Genomic DNA, 20,645 nt, shown 5'->3' on the forward strand with positions numbered 1-20,645 from the left:
AGTTAAAGTATTACTTTCACCCTTTAACTTTTAATCAGCGAATCACCCAAGTCTTCACAGATATTAAGCCTCCTAGCAACCAGAATGAGAAGCTGGCAAATTCTGCAACACCAACAAAAATAACATGCAGAGAGATTAGATAAGACTGTCCAAGGTCATAAAGTGGTATGAATGGGAACAAACTAGTAGCTTTTAGTTACAGTTTGAGGGGACCGAGAGCCTACGCCAGCTTGGCACGTGCTCCCTGACCACACAGGGAAGTTCTGCTGCAAACGGGGTTCTGCACCAACGCAGTCCTACATCTGCAAGAAAGCTCAAGCTAAATTGGCCTCGCATAAGAATTGCTTGAAACTCCAACAGTGCTGATGTTTCAACTAGCAAAGCAAAGGGGAGACACTGCGCATGAGTGATAGTCAGAAAAATCACTCATTTTGACACCACTACAAACAAACTGCTAGAGTTAACACTAAAAAGAGTCTTATCTTTACTCTTATGACGTCGCTTTAAATTACGGAATACAGTGATGGAAAACCTAATTCAACAGATTGATTATCCTATTTGCTGTAATCCATATAATGGGAATATTAAAGACATGCAGTTAAATGCTGTAGGCATAGTATTATTGATAATATTACATTAAAAATACTGTTATTAGAAACACAAGACTTAAAGGCACCTTTTTCAAACAGTTCCTTTAAGGACGCATTAAGGAAATATTACAAAAAGTGAATTTCATTTCATGGTTGTTCTAAATTTTGCAACTATAATTATCATCAGCACAATTAAATAACTACTAATCATTAAAGTATTACTTTTTCCTTTTGAAGTCATCCTTTAAATGTGGAAAATCTTTTGTCATTGGTCCTATTGAAATAAATGGCTTATAAAGATGACTTGCAAAAGACAATTCCACAGCACATTTCTAGCTGATGACATTCAATTAGAAGTATTGGGAGTAATTACTTAAAAATAAAATTATTCATTGAATTACAATTAGGGGCACAAGAAAAAGGTACTTGGAGGCAAGTCTGCATCTGACTTTACAAAGTGTGACTACTCTAAGTCTGTAAACCTAAAATAAAATGTAAGCTGTCTTGCATTTATTAAAATAGCATACACTTCAGCATTTACTGCAGATTATCAAATGTGTTTTATATTACAATTTGATCTGTGATAACTTGTTCATGTGGTCATTATGCAGGCAAAGAAAACTTACAAGCAAAAAATCATTTAAATTACTGGTTTTGCATACAACATGACCCAAGACAACAATTTAAAGAGATACATACAGACAACAGGTGCCAATACTTACACATTATCTTCTACACAAATTTTAGGCCCAACTACATTTGCTGCTCCACTTGCCATTTTGAATGCAAAATGCTTTTCGGGACAAGCTTTAGAAATCCCACATTTGTATCTTGGAGGTTTTGTAGCTGTCAAAATAAAACAGGACTTTAAAGACAGCAATACAGGTAAGCTAACAGTTAAATAGTTAATTAGTCAATTTTCCAAAGGAATTCAAGAAGAGCAGAGGCAAGCCAGGCTTCATGGTGCAGTTTCACAGCAGCTTAAAATAATCTAAGTTCCTGCAGTACTACTTTACCCTGCTCCCTTGTTCTTACCCCTTTGCTTGCCACCTACCATGGTCATCAAAAGCCACAAATAAAACTCTGCACTCTTGCCAAAATGCTGGAAAAACCATACAGACTTTGCCAGAAATTTAGGAAAGTTAGAGAAAGAGAAAAAAAGTTTCTGATTGCATTTTAAGTGTAATTAAGACTTTCCTAACTATTGAAATCCAGCATTCTTTCTGCCTTTAGTGAAAGCAAGCCACAGCAGTAACACATGCATATGAGTACTCACAGCGTGCAGCTGCATCCAGTGCTGATCTAGCTAAAATGCAAAAGAGTTTTATAAGATTTTTACTATAGAAATGTCATTTACTGTAAAATAGCCTATAAATTTTAAACCTTTTTGTACATCTATAAAAATAGATTGATTAAATCATCAAATACATGTGAACATTATGTTCTGATGTAAAACATAAACCTGTACACAGCAGAAGAAAGAAAGTGATCAGGGACCACATTTTGAGGCACTATCTTAATTTACAGCTCTCCAATGAAGGTAAGCATAGAGAAATACAGAACAAGGGGCCTACGGAGATGTGGGTGCTGGAGTGAAGTAAATTCCATTCTTATAACCTGATTTTATCCAACCAAGCAGAAGTACCACAGACTAGAAGCTTTACCAGGATTGGACTTCTTTCACCTAATGCTGGAAGTCCGCAACTCCAGTACATCTGAACCCAGGCTTCAAGACCCCCTTTCTTTGGATGGGAAGGGCCACAAGTGACCTCATCAGGCAGATGTCTGAAATGCTCCTGAGATACTTAACAGAATCTATGTCTGTTCAGTGATTATTACAGATGCCTCTGATGAGTGGTTCAGATGTGGATGCTCACACTGGAGTCTGGAGTTAAGTAACATGAATCCCACCCATAAGCCCCTTTCAAGACAAAGTTGGTTCAAAACACACACCGTGAATTTTAAACCATTTATGCTGGTAACCCCTTTTTTTTGTAGAACTCGGCACATCTGAAATGTTTTGATTATTGCACATTCAATTGTACATGTCAGTTACATAGGTTACAACTCTCAGCTAAGATGGTAAGTAGCAGTAAACAGAAAATCAGGTAAAATTGTGTACGCTTGCAAGACAAGAATCAAACTTATTAAGAACGTAGGTTAAATATTTCATATATAAAATAACTGAAACTACACACATTAAAAATAAACACAAGTTTCTTCTGAAGTGCAAGAGTCTAAGTCAAGGTTACAGCAAAAAGAATATATTATTCTTGATTATGGCTCAAATAAATATTAACAGGTATCTAGAAAAACAAAGTCATCACTCACCAAATATGTGTCCTAAGTTTGCATCCATTTTTATCTCAAAAACTTGAGATATGACATAAAATGTCAATAAAAATATTGCTACGACTACTACCAACTTTGCAGCACCTATTCAGAAGCAGAGAAAAAGTTTCAAAAAATTATCTGTAAATGATAACATTAAAATTTACCAAAATTAACTACATGAGAAATCTCTATCAGGTTAGATTAAGGAGAACTGCTTTCAGAAACGCTGTGGGGCTCGCCAAACAAAAATAATCCACAAGAAAAGAACATTATAATGTAGGGTGCAACTGAGTCAGTCTATCAGATTGCTACACCAAACACATATCCCAGCCATGAAATCTCACCTCCTTTCTTTCTCCAAGCTTCATGCTGGTCTGACCTCACAGTAAACCAACGCAGCTCAGCAACCAGCAGAAAGCACAGACTTGTTCATGGAAATCCAGCTGAACAAGATGAACTAAGCTGATTTAACAATTGGCTGCTCTCCAAAGCAGAAAGTCCCACTGCCCCCATCCTACTTCCCAGTTCTTAGCCATATGTCCCTGTTGCTCACTGTTCATAAATACTCCCTTTCTTTTTGTCTTCAGACTGAGATACCTCTATTTTAATGTGTGACCCAGACTGAGCAATTATGGGTCTGTTTATATACTACAGCTTGGCTGCTTTGATTAGTCAAGCCTGAGCAATACAGTTTAAAAAAAAAAGAAAAAAAAAAAAGCCCCTCTGCCTTCTTTTTAATAAATTTTTAATTACTGACCTTCAAAAATCAAGTTAGTAAAATCTTATTATTTTTTAAATCATCTCTTCTTTAAAAAGCAGTAGCTTTCCCCTCCCCCTTTTAATATGTTGAGGTCTCTGGTGGCTTGAAGTTTTACAAGCCTAATTTTCTTGCAATGCCAAGAGGTCAAGCCACCTGGCAGGGAGAAAAGCTGGAAGCACACAATCACAGAGATTATATCTGAAACAGAAACTCAGTTGTACTTAGCACCACCATGAAGCCTGCTGTTCTAGTTACATATTTGCCATTTTCTAACATTATTTTCAACAGATTTTACAGAATATTCTGCGTTCAGTTTTACTGTAAATTACTGACTGTCTGGAATTAGAAGTCATTATTCTGAGTCCTAGTTAGGTGAAGAGGCATCTGATCAATATCCCACTGTGTTGAACAGCTTTGGGAGAAGCGACCCTGCAGAATGCTTGTATTTCTCAGATTGCCAGGCAAATAAATTATTCAGAAAAGATCTTATGTACTCCTGCATATCTCAGACAGGGCTGTGAAGGGCTGTTTAGAAAACCTTAAAATAGATAGATTACTCAGCTTTCAGAAGGATGAAAGCTGTTAATCAATCCTTCCAAAGTTGCGGGGGGGAGGGGGAAGACGGGGGGGAAAGATAAGCAGATAGAAAGAGAAAAGATAGATAAGGAAAGAGACATGCATGGGTGAGCACACAGACATTATGTAAAGAAAAAATACAGAAACAAACTTAATTTAAGAACATCAAGCTGGGACTTCAAAGACAACTGCATTTGAAGAAAAATGAACCACAGGTAAGTGCTAAAGAAAACGATCTGAATTTACATTAAAAAGCAGAGAAAAGGTCTGCAAAGGTAACATTACTTAAAAAGACAAGATGGTACCATAGTTTGGAATGTGCCATATAGCAAATGGCAGTTGGAGAGCACACAGTTTGGGTAGATGGAGGAAGAGATGAATGAGAACTCAGTACTGTATGAGCACTAACCATCTCTTCCATTTAATATTCTGAGCCTTTCAGAATTGCACAGGCTCCCACTGAGTGATGTAAGAAATATTCTCTTAGAAAAATCTTTTAATCACAGAATCGCTGAGGTTGGAAGGGACCTCTGGAGATCATCTAGTCCAACCCCCCTTAATACTTGAAGCAAACCCAGCCTGTTTGCTACAGGAGAAATATTCTATATGGACTGTCTTATCTTTTTTGTCTGTAGGTTTTAGCAACAAAATTTTAAGTTAGATGGAAGAGAAGAAAGATTTGGGAAAGGCATCTTCCAGGTGATTTGGCCATCTTCCAGAAATTACAGCATTTCCCCAGACCTCTATTGGCTTTGCTTTCCCTTTAACAAGTGGCTCCCAATTACACTTACTGCAATTAATAAAACTGTATATCCACTCTTGAGCTCTCTGTAACTACCCTGAATGATAATTTTAGAAGCAGCCACAGAAATCAGGAATACTTTCGGGCAGCTAAAAAGGTTAATGTTTAACTCTTTTGGAAAAGAAAGCATCACCCTCTTCTAGGAGGGTGAACAGTTATGCCTCCTGCAACATAACCATACAACTTTTTAATTAAAGTGCAAGGCATCAGAATGTCAAAATTGTTCAATTGCCATACAAATGCAGCAGGCTATTCTACTGCAAAGAAACTTCTAAAATAAAATTTTCCTATAAGATATCTTTGCCAAAGGAATATTGCAATTCTTACAACTACTATACACTTTCAAGTAAAATCAATTTCTCAAGCACTGGACTGAAGTAACATACTTCTATTAAAGTTTTTACAGCTTTCCAACTCCCACTAACCATTCCAGAAGTTTCAAACACTATATTATAACCATGTGTGACACTTCTGGTTGTGGTGTGAGGTGGGGAAGAAATTGCTTAAAACATAGCAATTAGCCATTTTATTATTCCTTCATCATCTTATAGAATTAGCAGCCAAAGCAGATCAAGTCATGGCACCTTATCTAGTCACCGAAGATAGCTGTACTGCTGTAACTGACCGCTTGCTCTTAGACCATGCCAAATTCCAAAACGTGCTTCCAAAAGCTCAGTAAAATGGGACAGCAATGTCATGACGAAACCGTTGTGCATATTTTAAAACTTTGTATTATTGTCACAGCTCTCCTTTATTCATTAATGCTGCCTACAGCTTGTTTCACAAGTTACAAAGGTCTGATTTCACTGAGTGCACTTACCTGCTATTCTCATGTTCAGTCTTCAGCCAGCTGACGACACTACTGCATTAAAAAAAGCCACCTAGGAAAAAGAAAGCACACCATTGTAATTACAGTCAAATATGACCATCACTGTTGTTAACTCATCACAAAACCATCTTGGATTTTCTAGCCAGTAACATTAAGCATGATTTTCCTGAATACTTAACTAGCTTGATTTCTTAATGCTCACAGTAAAAGGAGGAAGACTCAAGATAGATTTCTGACAAACTGCTTTTATTTGTTACTCTATGAAAAAAGCCATCTGAAAAAAAAATTACCTTGATTTCATGAAATCTACTATAAATTCTGTCCACTTTCAGCCTTTGATCTGCGATGTCTTAAATATCTAACAGTGTTGTATCCAGGCAGTCTTTGATTTTTTGAAGCTGTACAGTACAAGTAAACAGTTCTGTCTGCATTCCTTCAAACTCCTAATGACTTTTGGATGCAAGTTGCAATTGGCAATACCACGTTTCAAACTACACTGTGCACAGAAAAGATAATTCTAATACTTCAATGTGATATGTTAATAATGCTTTTATCACTCAAAGCAGTATCCAGGAGATTCATGCTACAGTCAATGGTGATAGAAGCAATAGCCTTAAAATTCAAACCAGTTCAGAGGATAAACAGAAAAGTTTGGCCTAAGCAGCAAACTGTGTAAGTCCAGAAGTTTCTTCTTGAGAAGAGCTTGCCACCTACCACGCAAAGCCTTAAGGAGCCACCACCTACCCAGGCCCTCTTCACAGGCTGCTGCTTGCCCTCTCCTGCTCAGCAACCCCTCGACCCAGGGCTGCAACCAAGTCTCTTGCCCTCTGCCTCCAGGACTACCAGTGCTGCAGACTCCGTACATACTGCATGGAGTGGGGACACCCCCTGTGCCGAGTCTCCCTTTACTTCTCATCCAAGAGGCACGGAGCAAAGAAGCTGACCACGTGCAGCCGCTTGGCACTCTCTGCATTGGATATGGTATCCAAGAAAACCAGGTTTAGCAAACACCCTAACCTTTACCAATGCTGCACCACAGGTTGCTTTGAAGCACTGTAATTAGTTTTATAAGTATATATTTATATTTAAGTATATACAAGTAGATGTATAGACAAGAATATATATATATAAAGTAGATTAAGTATGTAAAAAAAAAATCTTTAAATGAACTAAAATTAGATTTTGCTTGGAAACAGAACAGTTCAAGCAGTATACTATTTCATTTTCTCTATTGTTATCATAAATAAGAAAGAGCTTCCAGTTACTTTCAAAAATACATAAGCCATTCAAACAAATAAAACTTCCCTTCTGGATTACAAACAAACAATCTGTTCCTGAATTTTCATTTTACTATTCAGACTGACAACTACTTATATCTAACATGGGGGGAAAAAAACCCTTGGCATTCAGTGATTTTGTTGGATTATCTACACTAGAGTTAAATTCGAAAATATGTAAGAAATTATCATTCTAATTCAAGTGGTTGTCCCACAGCCACCTATCATAAAAGCTACAGCATCCCTAAAACACTATCATCCTATGCCATGACTGTGAAAAACAGTCAAAAACTTATCTTTAGAAACTGCCTGAAACGTAATAGTTCTTAGAAGACAAAATTTCAGTCATTCAAGAAGATCACCAAAATCAGTTCTAACTTTCTATAATGGGGAGGGAAAAGTTGTATTACACAAGCAGTCTTTTGCTTCACTTCAATTAGCACCTGCAAGTTCAGAGATTTTTGTCCAGACCCTCTTTGCTAAAGACATAACCATTATGCTATACTGCTTACAGTACCAAGGAAAATGCTCAGTAGAAAAGTGAACAGGAGAAACTGAATATAAATACAGAAATATTTATTTCTGCTCCCTAAGAATCTAAAAATAAGTATCAACATAACATTTTAAGAGTAGAAATAAATGTTTTTGAATGGAAAGGATATACACTACAAGTGAAATCTCGTATTATGGATATGTACTTCAGTGAAAGACAAGCATTTGTCTACTTTATAACAGGCAAAAAAAAATCTGCCAGGGCATTTTACATATTATATATAATGCCTTACATCCATAAGTCTGCACAAGCAGAATCCACAGTATTAATTGCTTTCATTTATACAGAGATGTCATTTTGATTTCAGGTGTATCTTCAAGTAACAAGAATATTAAAAACAATAATCAATTGATATGGCAAACTCACTTTTTTTTTTTAAAGTTGGTGAATAGAATTAATTTAAGCACTCCCTCCCACCTCTGCAGCCTCCCTTCCCCCCCTCCCCCCGGAAATATATCCACATTAAAATAAACACATTCTGTAGTTCCAACAACCACTAGTTTGTTTTAACAGCTCTAGAAAAAAATAGTCCACTCTTTATTTGACTATAAACAAAACCATCTAACAAACTCAAATGCAAAAAATGAATTCTACAGATCAGCTCCATGTTTAAAATCTGAAATGTTTCTTAGATTTAGAAAAAAATATATTATGCCTCAACTTGAAAGAAATTAAAAAAATGCAGAGATTTTTTTTTTTTAATTACCATATACTGAATTTTATTACGAAGAAGAATTACGGCATTTGATCTAAAGAATAAGTACAGGAATGCTAAAGCACAGGTGCATGTTGCACAGGATTCTCCAACTGCAAGAGGATTCAGTTTATGAACACCAAGTCCTTTTACAATACAATATTGTCTTAGATCATTTTTAAAATTTTTTAATCAAAGACAGAACAGGAATAAAACAGGACACCACAAAAGCCCTTATGAATGCTTATAGGACACCATGCCACATCTTTAGTATCAGATCTTGTAATTACAAAGTAATATAAGACCCTTTGAAATTACAGAAGTGATATAAAAATGGATTTTGCAAGTTCAATTATCACTTTATTTAGGATTATTAAAAAGAGAAAAAAAAAAAGCACTACCACAACCAACTTCGCTCAGACTCAGATGCACAAAAATACTAGCAACAGCATTTATTCAATTGCTTTAGAAAAATGGGCTTTAAAAAAAATAAAAATCCTCCTCTTCGACATAACATTCCATCAAGCAGGGATAGCAGAATTACAGCCCAAACGACTTCATAACTTATGAATGTCCAATAATAAAGGTAACCCCTTTATTACTGCATTAGTATGATTTATTTTTGTCAGGCAGTACAACGAGGCTCGTATTTATCACTTATTAGTCAGAAACTGACCCAGGAGATAGAGCCCGGAAGGAGGGGCGCTCCGCAGCACTCTGACCTCAGAGTACAGCAGAACCCTATACCGAAGCAAGGGCAGCGAGAGCAACAGGAGACAGCTGACAGAAGTGATCAAGATCTACTTGTGACTTGTGTAACAGCTGGATTTTGGGAAGCACTATGCAGTATGATTATGAAATGTATTCTTTTTTCCCCTTCAGACTGCCTTCTTAGCACAGGACTTAGAAGTCTATCAGTCAGGTATAAAAGCGGACATGGGGCAAGAAACTAACAAATCCCTTGCATGTGACACCAAGTGCCTGGAAGCAAAGAGCTATCCACAGGAGAATCTACACGCAGCACCTTCAGATGCCAAGGTCTCCTCTTCTTCACGTAAAGGAAAGTTATTATTTCCCTGGATGGAATATTGGAAGAAGGACTGCAGCACAGGATTCCAGTTTGCCTCTATCATGGATAGGGATACAAGTGTTTTAATAGTCAGAGTGAAAACTAGTTACAATCAGCACAGTCAAATATCTACACGTGGCACATACATTCATTCACAAGATGAATATAACTGAATTACGTGTTCTATTAAACTCCTTATATTCCTAATTTGCCAGGAGGAACTCTGTACAACTTTTCATGGGACTGCAGGAGCATGCTTTGCCTTTTCCTGTGATCTCACTCAGCAGGAAAGGTGTAGACATTTCTTCTCTCAGAAACAGCCGTATCAGTTGAAGAGATTTTTGAGCCTTGCTGCCTGTCATTGCCAAATTTGCAAAAGCCAGCATTTAAACAGAAGAAAAGTCAGAGGCAAAAAAGTTCAGAGCAGTGACCTCACACCTACAGTAGACCATGCCCACATCCTCAATACTTGCAAGACCACAGATATACAAGGCTGTTGTGGCCTACCTGTCAGTAGGTGGCTAACGTTTTCTTTTAAAGCCTAGATGATGTTAATCTTCAGTAGAGATCAGACAGCCAACCATGCTGATTCAGTAAGACTGATCAGTAAGATTCAGTAAGACATTCCTGTATGTAAAGTTGCTAGTTACTGAATAGAAGCAAACAAAGAAGAGGGGAATGTTTTGTTAGTTAAACTGATGGTAGAAAGTTCTCTCTGAACTGTCTGAACATACTGACAAAAGTGACAAAAACACAGCAGGAATGAAGTTGGTTCTGCTGCATTAGTGAATTTAGGGATTGTTCTTTCGGTATGGATCAGTACCTAGGTTGATTGACCTCTCAGGAGTAGGAAGAAAAAGGTAGGCAGTTTAGTGAACTGGAGAAGACAAGAAGATACACATTACAAACTTTTTTTGAATTGCAGTATGTTGTACACTTACTGCATGGAGTTGCACTATTTTATGTTGGTCCTTGCAGAAAAGTGTTATTTATTCTGGCTACAGAGTAGTAGGGAGTGGATGTGCAGAAAGACAGTTGGGAGTTGAGGTTCCTGTTGAGGTTACTTTTTTCTACTCCACCCATTCTTGTGAATTGTATTTTGTCTCAAGGCAAGGGCACCTTCCAGATGTTATGATTTCCAGTTCCTTTTCAAGTAGCAACCTCCCTAACAGCCCCAAATGCTATACATAGGGCAACATAACAAAAGTAGAAGAAGCGAAAAGAAACAACAGCTTACAAAAAAGGAAGAGAGAAGTGTGCTAACCCCCACCCTTCTTTCATTACCATTCAGTTCTAGTCTTTGGGGGATTTTTAGTTTGCTGCTCCGTTTGTTGATTAAATTGTGTGGTAAAAGGGATAACAGATTTAACACAAGTCTGCCAATTCAGTATATACATTCATATAACTGCTACACACATTCTGATATATGCTAAAACTATCCAGCTATAATCACTAGAGCAGTAGATATCTGTTTTAAAAGAAGTGACCTGTATCTTTTCGGGGAACTCTGCCAGGTATTTCACATAGGAAGCTTCTATTATAACTTCATTTAGGAAAACTATGAGCTTATAATCCTGCAAAGCAAATCTTCTTTCTGTATTATAATATGATAAACATTTTCTAACATGCTAAGATTAGCTTCTTTTTGTGCTCATGTATTAGCTATGATGGTCATCGAGCAGGCCAGTTTCTTCCTAGAATCAGGGTGTGAGGAAATTCCTTTGAGGTAAGTAAAATAACTGGTTAAAAAAAAATATTCAGCTCTTAATGTTGTCATACTGAGATAACAGTGAGTGAAGTCCAGATTTCTGTCCTGAGCTGAATTCCATTCAATTCAGTCAACTCTTTATTAGCCTTCCTTAATGCTCTTGCCCAGAGATCACTGTCATGGAGTACATGAAGAAAAGCACATTTCACTTGCACAGAGACTGTGCCCTGCTTACTGTGGTTTAAAGCTCTACCTGCTCTCTCTGTTTTTTGTTTTTTGGTTTTTTTTTCCAAATATGACTGTAATAAATGTTCTTATGGATAATGCGAAACATGTAAATTAGTCTATTTTACTCCCACTTCCCTAGGGTAACAGTATTTCCACTAGCAATTTGATAATTTGTACAGAGAATACTTATGACACTGGCAGATGAAAGCAAGCAGGAATGAGGGGCAAGAATTCAGAAGGTCAAGGTAATTTTGAATTCTGATCTTAGTAAACTGGAAAAAGGTTCCCCCCCCCCAAAAAAAATCAACAATGAAATTAAATAAAACAAAGAAATATGCTTCAAGAGGACATAAGTACAGAAAACCAGGCAGCAATAATGAAGAAAAGGATCTGAGAGGCTACAGCAACTCTGATATTAAGCATCAATGTGGTACTGTTGCGAAAACAGAAATGCTCATTCTGAAATGTACCACAAGGATTGCTGTGTGAAAAACAAACAAACAAACAAATGATTCTGCTCTACCTATGTGCTACCCAGACTTTTGATTGAGATTGGTACACAGATTTTTTTCTAAATCTTTCTTAAAGCATAATCTTTAAATGGAAGAATCTAGATGACAAATAGATGATCTAAATAAAACAACTGCAGGGCTAAAAGTATCAGCTTTTTTTTTGTAAGAATGTGTGAAAGCTAAGAGAGAAGTAAAGAATGGACACCCTTGTCTCTTACCTCCAAGGTGTAATTTAGAAATTGGTTAAAATATGCTAAGATGAACTATTCTCAGTGTCCACTGGAGATGGAGCTGTTTGCTGCTTACCTATTTGTAGTTATAGATTGAATCCAACTACAAGGATAGTCAAAAAATGGAAAAGACTATTCAAGAATGCTGTAAATCATCATGAAACTCTAGACAAACATAAACGCTGGGTTTTCTTAATCCAGGTACTTTACAAAGTTTGAGCTAGTGTCCTCTTCAATATTAATCCCATATTTCTATACTATTATATGTGCAGGTGTATACAGACATGTTTTACTCCATCTGTATCAGCTTGAGATGCTTTGAATTAAATTCACGAACAGGAGGATTTTTTTTTTCCTCTCTTCAACAGGATTTAGAAATTAGCATACTTTCAAAATGGTCAAGTAATGCAATACCTGTTTTATCTACTGTATTACTATCTGTTAATATGTACAGTATTACCAAGCTACACTGTACTATTTTTGTACTAGGATTAGATAAGCATTCAAAATTATTTAGTACAAAAGGAAGAGAAAGCTTAGGATTTTATTTTTATTTCTGAGGCAAAACTAGATTAGGATGGTCTTTGAGGAAGGCATTTTGTGCTGCAAACACAAACAGTGATCAGCAGACACATTTTTTCTGTCAGAGAACAACTAAAAAAAAGCCATTTTATCTTTTCATACCTGATGAAGGTGCAATCAGTGAAATAAAATTCTGTTTAATCAAATCTCTTTTAATAGTTATTCCAGCCTATGCTGCCTTTGAGAAGTTCAGAGTGGTGGTGGTTTTCTGCTCAAAATTACACAGCGATTCAGACATTTCAAGATTAGCATTAGCTATTCCTATCTGAGCTCTAGTTTTAAACCAGTAGCTGTGCCAACCTGAATTATATGCCAGTCTGGGGTGAGGAAGCAGCCACAGACCAAACAGCTGAGACTGTAGAAATCATTCAGAATCTAAACCAGAGTAGGAATCCAGGCTTTTAGCATGATTGGTTTTATTCAACTACAAGATGTATTTTCTTACCCAGATCACTCCTAATCCTTTTGTTAGACTATTCATAGTTTTTCCACTGCATTTACAAATTTTGTTTAATTTGAAACTGAATTTATTTCCCTGAATGACAGACATAGAAAAAAATTACATCTTAAAAAATAATTACTGTATTTCAATTTTGTTGTATAACCAGGGACCATTTATGCCTTCGGATGCAAGTCATTTCTCCCCTTCAGGCACTCCTCTATCCATAGAAATTCCTTGTGGTTATGAAGAACACCACACAGGCAAAAGGTTTGTCCACACAGCAGAACTTACAGAATTGTGGATATGTATTTTTTCCTCCTCAGAGGCAAAATCTACCACCCAGTACAACTGTTAACTTCTCTTACAAAAATGATACCACTTGAATTGTATTCTTCCGTATACACAAGATTCAACTTGGTATTCTGACAACACCGAACTAGACCTGAAAAGCTTGGACTGCTAACACCAGATTTTATTCTACTTCTGCCAGCAGCAAATTGAACCCTGACAAACTTACCCCCAAATTAGAAAGGAGACACTACGCAACAGTAGCAGAATCACCTTTGTTGAAAATACTGGTATGTGGTTTCACTTTTGTTTTAAGAAAGGAAATATACATGAGAAGAAACATTACTCTGCACAAGTACTTTGATACTTGATGTACAAAACAAACATTTTCCAAGTGTCAAATTACTGACCATGCAAATGCCCTCCCTCCACCACAGCTCTTCCTAGCAGCATCAGTCCAGGACTTTAACCTTAGGCAACACACAAACTAATAGTCCTCACAACCAGAAAAATTCTCCTGAATCCTGAGAAGCCTAAGATAAAAGTACTAAGGCACTCTTCTCACTAAGAGTGAGACTCAGTCCACGCTCCTTTGGCAAATAAAATGGAAGACGACCTCACAGAGCACCCTGTTTCCAGAGGCTGACTTCAGATGGGGAGTCATCTCAATCCATACTTTGAAGCCTCTCCCCAAATATTACACAAAATGTATTGGTCAATATTAAAAAAAAAGTTTAAGTTTTAAGTTAAGGTCCCTAAAAACATACTATTTAAATGTGTTAACTTTAACACACTGCTGTTTAAATACCTATTAAAGAGAATCTTAGCCCTGTTTTTTCCACAGGATTGGAAAAAAAAATCACAGAGGATTTAAGATAAGTAAAAACCTCAAAAAACAAATTGCTGAACCTCCTTCACCCATTTCCTTTTCAAACTTCACCACAGAGAAGAACATGTTTTCAGTACAGATGAAGTTTTCAGAAGTTCAGCTGGATGATTAGTTGAATAGAGAATTCTCAGAATAGGGAATTAATGGACAATAACATAGGGAGGGAGGGAGGAAGGGAGATTAGTTTTTTTTTTTTCTGTCAAATGATGAGCAAGCTTTTGTAATAGAAGCACTGCTGCAACTACCACCTGTTTGAAAGTTTAAAACCACTGATTTGTTTTATGTCTTTTTTTTTTTTTTAAACTTTTTAAAGAAGCAAATCGCCATCTTGATTTTGTAAGATGGTCAAATTTGTTCAGTAATTCCAAAACAGCAAGGAGTAAATAGTTTCATAACACACTTATCTGCAAGATCACCAGGAATCACTGAAAACAGGGTATGGCCATAAGACAACATACTTATGTTTCAAACGTATGACAGCATTTGTATCTTTATATCAATAAAAATATGAAGCCTTTTGTCAGAACAATGCATCACTATCATGCATCTTATCCTGCCCCATACAGAAACTCTCAGTAGAACTACCATTTAAAAAAAATTAGCATAAGAGTAACTGACTAATAGTAATACTGACTAGTAATATTACTAGAATAAAGACTGGTATTATTACACATGACCACTATAGAAATTTATTGGCGGCTATGGTTACAGCACCTCACTTGACACAGGGGCCCATTTTAAAAAAGGGTATCAAGCAAGTAAGCACAACAGCAAAGAAGTATTACAAATACTTACTCTGTAGGACCAAATTTACCACAGAAAAACTGATCTGTTCCCCCCAACACTTTTCTTCCCCCCAAACATAACCAGATTCTAGAGAGTAAATTTAAGATATTAAGAGATCTTCATCTTATGAATGAGATTCATGTATTGCACTGAACACCACATTTATCACAAAACAGAGCTGCCCATCAAGACTGCAGACAGATCAGCCATGTGGGGAACTCCTGTACACTTCACAGGGCAGGGAAAATATCAAAGGTACCCACAGCAGCAATGGACACCACCATAATGATACTACCAGCAACCATTTAAGCTTTTTGAACAAAAGGTCAGCAAAATCCAAGGAGGTTGTGTGTGGGACAAGAGTTGTAACCTTTCCTCTGTAGCAAGCTTATCTCACTAGGAAGCTGGGACCTGCCTCTGGGGAAATTTTTCCATGCTGGTTGCCACTGCTCAAAGCAGTGTTGGTATCTCTCCCTCCTCTTGCTTCAAGGATACAGAAACCCCTGCCCTACCCCTGCCTGCTCTCACCCATTCAGCTCCCCCGCGAGGTAGCACCAGTTTTGGCCCTTTGCTGGACAGAAAGAGCATGCTGCTGGCTGAGGGGGGGCACCCTGCAGAAGCATCATGCTTCAGCTCTGGGGAGAAGGGATAGGGAGCAGCACAGCAAGTCCAACGTGCAGAGGGACCAGGCTGGGCCTTAGAGCACAACGCACAGTGGGATCCTATCACAGGTATCAGGCTGCTGGCAGTGACTAACAACCTCCACGCTGCTCGAAATGGTTAGAATCACAGTACCCCTGTAGTACGGTCGAGTCATCACTACCAAACCATGCTAGCACTGAACAGACTATCATTTGTGAGAGATGGGGTGAAATACACCCAGGTATGGGAAGGAAGTCAGTCAGTTACAGGATACTTGGTATCCAGATATGGTATCACATATTAGGAACAAAAATAGTTGAAGAACAATACCTAAATAGAAGAAATAGAATAGAATAAAAGAAAATACCTTCATAGCTCACTGTGAAAACTTAAGTGTGACTGAATTTTGAGCAGCCTGGTAAAGTACTATTCAATATTATCATCAAGGACTTGAACTACTGAAGAGGCATATGCTTTGAAATTTGTGGATAACATCAAGATGCAGGGAACTATAAACAAATCAAAGGAAAGAATCAGAACTACAAATTATCTGTATTTTTTTTTTTAAGAAAAAAAATCCTTAAGTCCTTTTAAAATCCATATTCCATTTAAAAAACACAAGTCTATATTTGGGTTCACAGTATGGCATCGATTTTTAGAATACAAAGCGGGAAGCCAGAAGCATCTACTTACGTGCTATAGATGTTTTAACATCCGTATTGAAAAATCTGGTGTTGAGAGATGATGTTTCATGCAGCAATACCAGTTTAAAGTTATTTCCTCCTTGCCACTTTTTCCCTCTCTCATGTCACTAGGCCTCAGGCCTGGGTAATACTACAAAGCATAGAAACTTAGGAGACAGGCTGATCTCATCTGCCAGGGTGTTGCTGCTGCCAAAAAGGAGAGTCACACTAAACCTTTTCTCCAGCCCTGGCCACATGGTTTTGCTCACTAAGCAAGAAAAAAGCTAACTTAGTAAAAGAGAATGAATATATTTCTGCCAGTCTAGCAGATAACTATTAGGAGTCATAGGGAGCAGAGCACAGCAGCAGTAGGCTGTTAGATTTGTGCAGCCATCTCATGAAGCTTCATTGAAAAACTAAGTTTTCTGACCCTATTGCTGATTATATTTTTCCTGAAGTAACCCCGAGAATTTATGAACGGTCTTGGTTTCAGATAAATATGATAATTCCCAGAGAGAGCCTTTTAGAATGCTAAACAGTTATAATTAATTCCAGCGCTGCTGACAGCAAAATGATTACCATAGGGTTGTACAGCAGGCCACTGACAGAGAAAATGTGTGGTTTAATAATTAAACCTTAAACTCTAAACTTCCTTAGCAGATTTTGGTGCAAAACTCAAAATTGAACATCTCATCACCTATACCAACTCTTATGGAGATATTGGTTGCCAAGGTAAGTGATAAGACTTGCAGTCTTTACACTCACAGATCAGCCCTTTGACTTCATGGGGACTGCAGACTGAAAAAACCCCCCAGAAATCTAAATGAACAGATTCTATTTGAATAAGCTAAGGCTTAAGTAAGAAGTTCTCTGTGTCTGCTAAGGATTCATCTTATGGACATCTAATCTGTAGGCTATAAAATAAAATGTAAGCAAACATATATATTTTGGGGACTTATAAAATACCAATCCACTTGTGATCTTACAGAAAAAAAAAAACACTCTTCTTATGCTAATCTTCTGAATAAAACTATAATCTAAGTGTTCATTTACAGTTCATATTTTAAACATTAGCTTGGCAAAATTTCATTGAACTCAAACTCTTCCTATATTATAGCTTTCTTAAATTGCTGAGAGAATTCTCGCTAGATGTAGAGTTTGAATGCGTTCTCCCACTTGGGCTGCATCTACAGACGCTAGGCAATAATATGTGGGTAAAGGGAGGCAATTTCCTCAGTTAGCCATTTACTCCACACACTTACTAGATGAAATGTTCAGGTCTATTGTAAAAAGACAGAAAGAGAAGCAATGGCTACAATAAACCACATACCTCCTCCATCCTTAAGTGATTAGATATTATTACGCAACAATACTAAGCTATTAACTTGTAAGGAGTCTATCTTCAGGCTTCAAGCAAGTTACAAAACTTGTTTTGCCAAAGAGACAACTATGCAAGCCAACAGATCAAAAAGACTTCTTACTTCAAAGAATCCCTCTGTGGCCAGGGGTCAGCCTAGGCCTACTGAAGTCAGTTGTACCTTGATTACCCTCACAGGCTTTAAAAAAAGGGCAAAAATGCACTGGCATTAACCAGTGCTTTTTACTTTTTCTAAATAATTCTACTGTTAGGATTAAATAATATTTTGGTGGAGGAAAAGGACCAGTCAACTATGTTCACTGGCAAGGAAGAACCATGCATGGAGTTACAGGAACACAGAATAATACAAAAGAAATGCCATGTATACACAGAGATCTTTAAAAAAGTCAAGAGTTGCCACAATACCATTTAATCCCATTTTAAGTTTGAGAAAAGGGAAGGAAAAAGAAATCAGGTGAGCTACACAGCCTGTCAGCAGCTCAGACAAAGACATAGCTGAAGATATGGTAGCACTTACCTACAATAACGAAAAAAGTAGAAAATAATAATACGTTTTCCTACATCACAAACTCAGAAAGTAGAAATCAAAGAATCATGCACAGCTTCTACATCTGTTTCTCTGCAAATCTAGATGCACAGCACTTTCTCCTCGCCTGTTCTGGGCTGTTCTCTGCAACACTGCAATTTACTGGTTTAGTTAAACACGAGTTGATCCTTGCAACCCCACTGTCAGCAATGCCCATGATTCACTACTCAACAGTGAGTGAAAAGGGCGTAACAAAACAAATTAAAGAGAAATACCTTTTTTAAAAAATACATACTGTGCTATCTCTTCAGTCAAAGCAGTCAAAGACCGACTACAGCAGAAACACTTACTGCTTTACCCATACCGGGGCATTTAGCCATACCGCGCGAGAGATAACACGACTCCTCGCCTCCCCCCTGCCTCCGCGGCGGCCGGCGCAGTAAAGGCCCCGGAGCGGCCGCCGGCCTCGCCGCTCAGCGGCGGCGCGGCCCGAGGAGCAGGCGCAGCCGCAGGCAGCCGCGGAGAACCCGGCCCGCGGCGGGGCAGCGGGGGCGGGGGGCGGGCGCCGGCGGAGGCCCGGGGCAGGGAAGGGCCGGGCGGCCGCGGCCGCTCCGGGGAAAGTCGCGCGAAGGAGCCGGGAGCGGGGGTAGGGGCGCCGCTGGCGCGCAGGACGCGGTTCCCTACCTGGGCTGGGCTGGGCGGCTGCGGCGCGCAGCGTCCCCGTGTCCCCGCGTCCCTCGGCGGCCGCGCCGCGCCGCACCGGCTCCCCGGCCCGCCCGCAGCGCCCGGCGGCGACGGAGCAGGAAGCCGAGCGATGCCCGCCGCAGCGGCTGACGGAGAGGAAGGGGGAGCGGCGCGCCCGCCCCCTAGTGGTGGCGGACTGGAGCCGCGCGGCGCCGCCCCGCCGCGCCCCACCGTCCCGCCGCGCCCCTGGCCCGCCCGGCCCGGCCCGGCCCGGCCCCGCGCCCGCGCCCGCGCCCGCGCCCGCCCGGCGCCCCCGGCCCGCCCAGGCTCGGCGGAGGCGGCCTCTCCCTGCGGTCTGCCGGTGCCTGTGCCTGTGGCGCGCTGCCGAGAGAACTGCGCACGTAATTCCGACCTGGTATAATGCTTCCAGTTGGTAAAATACTATTTCGCAGAAGTAACAGTGTTCTTGACAGCGAGTTCTGGGGTAATTTGATGAAATTTGGCATTCTAAAATTCCATTATACTCGTACATCCACCACCGTGTATCTACAAGTCCTGCTGAAGTGAGAGAGGAAAAAGTGTGCTAGGTAGCTCTGAAAAGCAGCCCTAAGGGACCCGGTGGCACAGACTAGGAACAGAACCAAGATTTTTGTCTTTCCTTGCCGTCTGTCCCATGTCTGTCACAGCGGGTAAGCCTCTGAGCCAGACTCGTAACCCTGCACGGAACTGGATGAATTTTAGGAAGTGGAGTTGTGAGGAAGAAAGATGAAAAAATGAAAAATTGGGGGGAATAAAAAGTACAGATTTCATCCTGCTTGAAATGTTTATCCTTTTCTTATATATTTTTTTCCAAACAACCCAGCAGTTAATTTTCTGTTGCAGAACAGAGAAGGTATTGTCTGCTTGAAAAACAAAACTTTTTTATTTAACTTTTTTGGTCGGTAGGACAAAACTGATCTGAGTTACTGCCAAAGAAAAAAAAAGGTAATCCTTCTCTCCTCTTTGTCTCTGCTATGCTCTGTGGCTCTTTTTTTTTCTTCTTTGTGGAGGGGGGATCACTGGTCATCTAACCCTACCGTGAGTTGGTGTAGGGAGATAAGCTGACAGCACACCAACCATTTTATTTTGTGGGATAAGAGTTCTGTCGAATTAACTCCCTCAGCTGGACCTATTGCTGGGATGTAAATAGAAAGTACTCAGACTGCAGATAGCCACATTCAGTCAATTAGATTGTTGTCAAACTACGAAGAGAACATTTTTGCAAAATAGATATGGCACTTCTTTGGAAACAAAGTCACAGCTAAAATATGGGGAATATCACACATCATCAAAGTCAAATAGACGAAAGGAGGTTTCCATATTTTATTTTAACCACTTCCGGTCAACAGATCTTTTTTTCTGACAAGCTTAAAATAAGATACTCTGCTACCAACTGCTCCTTGGTACAGAATGGTTGTTTGATTATCAATCAAGTAATTTCTTTATTAAATTCTTACAACACCCTGAAGTTTCAGGCGTACTTTAATCTCAGAATCAATGAAGAAATACATAGTGGGTGGAGCCATTACTCAAGAGGAATAAAG

The 20,645-nt window shown here is 38.9% G+C and overlaps 1 protein-coding gene across 2 annotated transcripts in view; it reads right to left on the reverse strand.

Annotated features, from left to right (window-relative positions):
- The window catches only part of FAM3C (FAM3 metabolism regulating signaling molecule C), a 32,682-nt gene extending 13,604 nt beyond the window's left edge, over positions 1-19,078 (reverse strand). Inside the window, exons 1-5 of one of the 2 annotated variants that reach the window (XM_067315364.1) lie at positions 19,063-19,078; positions 5,883-5,943; positions 2,922-3,026; positions 1,867-1,896; positions 1,313-1,436 (exon numbers count right to left, since the gene is read on the reverse strand). In XM_067315364.1, the coding sequence (XP_067171465.1) occupies positions 1,313-1,436; positions 1,867-1,896; positions 2,922-3,026; positions 5,883-5,895 (272 nt within the window). In that variant the 5' untranslated portion in view covers positions 5,896-5,943; positions 19,063-19,078. Of the gene's footprint in view, positions 1-1,312; positions 1,437-1,866; positions 1,897-2,921; positions 3,027-5,882; positions 5,944-16,158; positions 16,182-19,062 lie in introns of those variants that run through there. The other variant, XM_013956492.2, reaches the window with a different exon arrangement.
- Positions 19,079-20,645: the final 1,567 nt, after the last annotated feature.

This window comes from Apteryx mantelli, chromosome 1, assembly GCF_036417845.1.
Source record: "Apteryx mantelli isolate bAptMan1 chromosome 1, bAptMan1.hap1, whole genome shotgun sequence".
In the NCBI taxonomy this organism is placed as follows: Eukaryota; Metazoa; Chordata; class Aves; order Apterygiformes; family Apterygidae; genus Apteryx; species Apteryx mantelli.